The 7,159-nt window shown below is 31.1% G+C and overlaps 1 protein-coding gene across 2 annotated transcripts; it reads right to left on the bottom strand.

Annotated features, from left to right (window-relative positions):
• Positions 1-891: 891 nt before the first annotated feature.
• Positions 892-3,947, bottom strand: LOC11446434 (two-pore potassium channel 1). 2 transcript variants are annotated; one of them, XM_003610544.4, is made up of 3 exons: positions 3,687-3,947; positions 1,729-2,669; positions 892-1,173 (listed from the first exon to the last, which is right to left on the bottom strand). In XM_003610544.4, the coding sequence occupies exons 2-3, from the start codon at positions 2,637-2,639 to the stop codon at positions 1,023-1,025; spliced, it is 1,062 nt and encodes a 353-aa protein (XP_003610592.2). In that variant the 5' UTR covers positions 2,640-2,669; positions 3,687-3,947; the 3' UTR covers positions 892-1,022. The 2 variants fall into 2 exon arrangements, with proteins under 2 accessions (XP_003610592.2, XP_024637552.1); XM_024781784.2 differs by having other exon boundaries at positions 1,033-1,165.
• Between the last annotated feature and the right edge of the window lie 3,212 nt (positions 3,948-7,159).

Here is a 7,159-nt window from a genome sequence, read left to right as displayed (position 1 = left end):
GTCATTTACGTATTGGTCAATGTGGAGTTTGCAATCAGATAAATTGACTACTTTAGTCAAACGACAACATTTTTATAGTTAGGGAAGTGTTTGATCCGCTAAAAAATGAAACTTAAGATATGACAATTTCAGATTTACAATGTTTGATTTGTAAAACTATTTTAAAGACAAAACAAACTGGAAATAAAAGACACGACAAAAACAGAAATTCTTATCTCTAATTATAACTCAGTACAACTTTTTGTCTCATACAAAGTTGTCTGAAATAGTAAAATAGTTTTTTGTCCACCAAAAATTGCATGAGACAAAATTATTCAATACCGCAAAAGTTTGTCTTATCTTATTCAACGAATTTATTGCGTTGTCTTGTGCTTCTTTGTCCTGTATTTACCCGTATAGGGGATTTAACGCATCGTAGATGTGGAAATAGTGAACGTCCAATTTTGCACACAAAATTAGATGAGTAGTGATATATGTACAACTTTTTGGTACAATTATAATGACAACTTCAATTTTCTATCTTTTGATTGGTCAAAAATAATAGAGAGAAAAAAGAAGAGAGAGAATAAGAAGATAATGTGAGTATGAGAGAGAAAATTGTCAAAAAATTGTTAGAAAATGATTGTACAAATATCATTTCTCAAATTGGATTACTTCCCAAATAGACAAGTCTAGAAATTTCCTTTGTATTGACTGTTTAGGCTCGCTTTTAGCTCATTTCACTCTTTCACGCTTTGTTTAGATAGAGACCAAAACATTCTAAAAAGAAAATTGCATTGCATTGCATCAATTCTATGAGTATAAAGGCCACAAACATGAATGAAAATAAAGGTATAAATGCTCAAATGTGTATTCATTAAATCTAGTTTTTTTTTTTGCATTTTAAGACCATTCATTAAAAGTGTAAACTTGTTTATTCGGTAGCATTAACTTTAAGTTTCAATTAATTTTGAAAATTAACAACGACAAAATGACAATAATTTAAGTTAAAATTCATGATGTGTGTAGTAAGGCAGATGATGTTAAGATAGTTCAGAATTTCTGATATCAGCTTCAGTCAGAGTTCCTGATTGATCACAGTCTAGTTTTCTAAAACTCTCCATCACTGCTGAAATATCTTCTTGGTTGATCTTTCCCATTTCCTTCAACTTGTATACAACAAACTCTGCAGCACTGGGAAAAAATTGTTGATCAATAATACGAGGATTTAACTGCTTAGTGTAGCTAAATTATTGGAGTAATCTATCAATGCAACACTAGTGATGAGGTGTTATAAATATGAACTCACTGCATCTCCCGGTGCAAATGATATAAATAAAAAGAATACATACATTTATAATATAAGCTTAGCACTGTCGTTTCTTATGAGCTATGAAGCACCGATACACCGTTGGTTGATACGTATTGAAGGAATATCTGAAATTTTTTAATTAAAAAATAAAAATAAAAAATTCCGATATTACTTATTTTAATTTCCATTTTATTTTAATTTTTTTATATATGTATCTTAAATGTATCGTATCTTATATTTTTCAATTATTGACGTATCGCGGTATCAGATACACGTATCGTGTCTGTGCTTCATAACTTATGAGTGAATTTGTAAATTGGTTCTCGAAGCTATAAGCATCAGTCAAAATAATCTCTGATAATTGCGAATTGGAAAGTATATCCCTGCAATTGTGAAGTATCTGTTAAAATAGTTCATCTATTAGTGTATTTTAGTACCTGACAGCTTTGTCTCCGTCAAGATCTGCTGCCTCAAGATCACTGAGTGATAATTTTCGGGTGAGAACCATTTTTGCCAGTGATCTTTGTCTATCTTCAGTATAGAGTTCAGCAAGATAAGCAAAAGACTGAGCCAAGCAAATGGTGCTGCTCAATATCCAAAACACGGCAAAAATCCTACCAGCAGCAGTCGAGAAGCTCTTATCCCCATAACCTAAAGTTGTGACCGTGGAACAAACACAATAGAGTGCATCCACAAAATCTAGATTCTCAATAAAATACAGAAAAACAGTTCCTGCAATCATGAGCACAAAAAAAGTGGCTACTGCAAGCACAAACTTGTATTTGCTTTTCTTAGTTCCAAGTTCTTTAGCAACCTCTTGTAGACCAAAATTTTCAGCCTTGCACATGGACTCAGCAAGAAATATTTCCTGTTTCTCAACAATGTAATCTGCTGCTTTGCTAAGAATTAAGCCACCAAGAGCCATGCCAGTGAAGACATAAATGCATGCAAGGAGTTTTGCTATAGTGCTATTTGGAACAAGATCTCCATATCCAACAGTAGTCATTGTCACAACACAGAAATAAAGGGCATCAAGAAATCCATTTGTTTTTATGCCTTCAATTTGGTAACTTGTTAGATAGAAACATAAGGTACCTGTGCCTAGGTATGCTGCTAAACACAAGAACACTAGCCTGAACTTGAATTCTGCTTCTTGTTTTTCAGTTATACATTGGGGAGATAAAGGGGATTGGAGGACACCATTCTGTTCTTGCTGCAGATTGATATCTGTCTCTGAAGTGCCGCCACACCGCGGTTTTCTTCTCTGAAGAAGGTCATTCTTCTCATTGAGAAGAGAATGTTCCCTTGACTCTGAAAGCAATAGCTGTTGAGTTTCATCACTGCCCATCAACTTACTTCCTAATGCTTCATTCGTTACCTGAAAAGTTGAAGTTCTAAGATGCTTAGGCCCTGTTTGGATAAACAGACTAATTATGCCCTTATTATATAAATGCTTATGTATAAGCTATTTCTATAAGAAAATATAAAATGTAATCAGTATATTTCCATGTTATAAACTATTTTAATAAGTCATTGCGGAGAGTTTATTGAAACGAGTTCAAAACAACTTATAGACATCTCATAAGCTCTCTCAAATAGTCCCACGACCACAAGTGTTCAAGTAAATAAGGTCAAATAAACCAATCCAGATAAACCCTTAGTTTTCTTTTGTAATGTTCGGAAGCTTAGAGCTCTTCAAGAAAATAGTACTAGAAATCAAAAAACTGATAAGTAGTAGTAGAGTTTCTTTTGATGACAACAACAATGGAATGAAGTTTTTATGCAAATCAACTAAAATCAACTCACAGACATGTCATAAGTAGTTTCCATAAACTCTCTCAAACTGCCTGACAAGTGGTTTTACCCGTAAATAAACTCAAATAAATCAATTCATACATGAGAGGAATACACCGGAAAGGTCCCAACCCTACACCACTCACTCTCTTATTATTGAGTGAAATACATGTGGCCCCACCACTTTACATGGGGCCAGTTCCATAACAGTAGGACCCACATGTATTTTAGAGTGAGTGTTAAAAAGTGCGAGCACTCAGCCAAAGAGACGCTTAGTTTTCTTCTACCATGTTCTGAAGTCAGAACCATGAAGCTCTCATGAAAAAAATAGCAGAAGAAATCAAATAACTAAGAAGTAGCAGAGTCTCATTCAATATAAATGAATTGGTAGATCAAATTAACATTAACAATTACAACTACCATTAAATTTGAAATTCAACGTTAGAAACTAATGTGTTTACAGATTAATTAGAAAGAAAATATAGAGTAATAGTTATAGGCTATAAATCAATATCAACAATACATTATTGAAATAGTATAATATCGATTGAAATTTTAAAAGGAACAAGAAGAAGTAGTGTAAGAAAACGATTGGATATACCTGACAAGGTTGTTCAAATTTCGTTTCGTTCAATTAACCATGAAGAAGAAGACGTTGTCGATTGAGGAAGTTCAGAAATCATCCATAAATACAGGCAATAATGTCTCCGATGCTTCCAAATGGCCATTCTAAAAACCTTAAAATGTTTAAGATTGATTGATTATCACATTTTTTGTCGTGGTGGACGATCCAATGACTCAGATTTTACTAGTGTTATCTCTCAATTGTTCATTTCAGATTGAGCGGTCTATAACGGTTATTAATGTGTGGAACCCAAATCCCTTATGTTTCAATCCTTTTTAAACTTTTTCTTAACTCTCATTAAACGATATTCATTCATTCAAATTAATATAACGGAAATATTATTGTTTTATATGTTATTTGTGAATGGATATCAAGGGGGTTCTTTCAAAATTTTAATCCTCTTAGCAAAACAAATCTCATTAAAACGGATCTTGATTAAACACTAATTAAACACATACTTAAATACTTTAAGAATTAATATGTTTACCTCTTGAAACGTAGAACCATTGTACCAAAAGTGTTTCTGATCACGATAAAGCAATGTAATGATGCATCTACTCCGTCCACGTGAACAAAATTTCTTTGGTGACCGGTGCCAGCCAATTCATAAATATACATTAATGTCATGATACAAAGTCAAACCCAATCAATACAAATTGGCTATTAGGGCTTATACAACAACTTATATATATTATTGCTTAAATCTAATATATCAGATTGACTATTAGGGCTTACTCCAACAACTTGTATATATTATTATTGTTTAAATCTATCAAAAATGCTCTTCTGATTGTGTATTTTGTAAACAATAATAATATATACAAGTTGTTGGAGTAAATCCTAATAGACAATCTGATAGATTTAAGCAATAATAATATATACAAATTGTTGTAGTAAGTCCTAAATAAATGTATTTTAAAACTTGTTCACAACAAGAATGCTATTAGACCATAAGAACTTGACAACAATACATCATTAGCCTAGTTCACCCAATAAATTTAGACAATGAAAAAAACATTTTTAAGTCAATTCTTTATATGAGAAAAAACTTTTTTACTATTGAGAAAGATGTTTGTAACACAAAATTAAGTTCAAAGAGGGTACTCGCCCTGAAATGAAATATAACAAAAAATATTCAACTATTCAAGAAATATAACAAAAAAATATGACTTTTGGTTAAAAGTTTAGTCTGCATAGATCAGTTATTCAACTATTCTGTTTGTTTTACTGACTACTTAGAGAAAAAAAAACTACTCCGTTTGTTTATATTTCATTTTAGAGAGAGTTTTTTTTGTCAAAACTAGGGAGATGTGATTTTACCTTTGAAGATTGCTCTTTATGCATCTTTAGGTACCGTTTGGTCAGACTTTTTTTCGGTCTAAAAACTACTTTAAAACAAAGTTAAAATAAAGCTCTTTAAGAAAAAGGCTAAAGCTGTTTGGTTTCTTTATTTTTTTTTTTAGTTCTAAAATTATTTTTGAGTTAAAAGCTGTTTGACAAAATATTGTACAAAACTTTGAATTTATTATTTTTTGGTGGTGTCTGGGTTCGAACACGGGACCTTGCATATATTTATGCATTGTCTATAAATAAAAAAACTTTGAATTCATTATGAATTAACATAATAAATAAAAAAATGTCTAAAATATTTTTTGAAGGGAAAAAATGTTTAAAATATAAAAGATGTATTTTTACGAATACTATATTTACTCAATGACGTTTATTTTGTGTAACATGAATACAAATTTGTACAATATCTTTTCCAATTATACTCTATAACAAATTTTGTTATAAGAATACCATATTTTTAGTGTTGGTCAAAAAGATAAGAATTTATATTATATAATATTATATTTGTTACATTGCTGGTGTCATTGAAAAAGATATGTTTAGTTTTTTTAATAAGAAAAAAATATGCATAGTTTGTTACAATACAAATGTGTAAATTATATATAAGTATAATTTTTTTAAGCAACTACACTTGTACTTTTAATTAAAATCAAAATTTTATAAAAATAATTATACGCATTACACAACACTAACAAAAATTATACGCATTAGCATAACAAAAAAAAAAAACAGAAAGAGGAACATAAAGTATTACTCTAAACGCTAACGTGTGTGTGTATTTCCGTGGTTGAAGAAAGGGAATAAAAATATTCGGTGTCATTCATTGACAGCGTGAATACAAATATTTGCGAGGTTGTGATGATCAAAAGATATTGAAATTAATATATAAGTGATAAAAAGATAATAAAATTCCTTAAAAAAATAGATAATAAACTTAAATGGAACCTCATTAAAAAATTAAATGGACCGGTTAAAAAAAAAAATGGAAGAAAAAAGCATATTGAAAAAATAAAACAAAAGGTTGCCGGCGGGAGTTGAAGAGAGGTGCTTGTGAAATAAATTGGGGAGAAATAGTTTTTTGAAGTAGCATTCAACAACTTTTGGTTAAAGCTCATTCCATTCAATTTTATGCATTTTAAAAAAAAATACTTTTTTTCGAAGGTACTTTATTGATATTGTGTTTGACCTAGCTTCTCCTTAAAAACGTAGAAAAGCTGGAAAAAAAAAGCCGGGCCAAACGGTTAATTGCCCACGGGCATCTGAAAATTCAAAAAATACCCTCCAGCAGGTCCTATTTTTGTTTGCATGTGGAATATAACTTGTAACGCCCTCTTTGAATTATTTGTTTTATTTGATTATTTTATTGAATTTTGAAGGATAATTAGTTAATTATTCCGTTTATGATTTTAAGAAAAAAAGTGTGACATTCCGTTTATGTGAATTACTTTGATTAATTAAATGAAATTTTTACGTTGGGAAAACGGGGTGTTACATAACTCGTGTTCACTATGATTTAGACTGGTTCCCAATTTAACCAATTTAACAAAGTAGCTTAATGGATCTATCAAAGGTATGACATTTTAGAGCCGTTAAACTTGTAATCGATCTAAAAAAAACTTCGTTAAAAGTTCATTTTCTGTTTTCAAGAAGCATCGTTGTTGTTCGAATGTGAACAAGGACTTAGAGATCATTAAGCAAACTCTAACAGACACCAGCAGCAACCCAGAAGCACCCTTCATTATGTATTTATCGAAGTCGCAAAAAAAAGAAGGCAAGTCGCTCAATAATTAAAACCCGGTCTCAGGGTCCTCCAACTCCGGGTTCTTAATGAAGATCTTCTTTTCGAACAATCATGGAATGAGTTCCTCATTTATTTTGGCATATTCTCTTCTATATTGGGGGACATATATATTTTTTAGGCTGACTTGCTTGGATTCATTATTGCTAGGGAATTTGTTGCACGTAGTCAATCACTTGGGTCGTTTTGGATTGAGGGAGATTCTTCTAGCGCCCTTCTTGCATAATTGTTTCACTTTGGGTCTTCAAGTTCTTTCTTCTCATATTTTTGGTGGGGTGCTTTGCTTGATTTTATCAGGGAA

This window comes from Medicago truncatula, chromosome 4 (genome assembly GCF_003473485.1).
Source record: "Medicago truncatula cultivar Jemalong A17 chromosome 4, MtrunA17r5.0-ANR, whole genome shotgun sequence".
Classification (NCBI taxonomy): Eukaryota; Viridiplantae; Streptophyta; class Magnoliopsida; order Fabales; family Fabaceae; genus Medicago; species Medicago truncatula.
The sequence above is the reverse complement of the archived record's forward strand: the minus strand, read 5'-3'. Positions and strand labels throughout refer to the sequence as shown.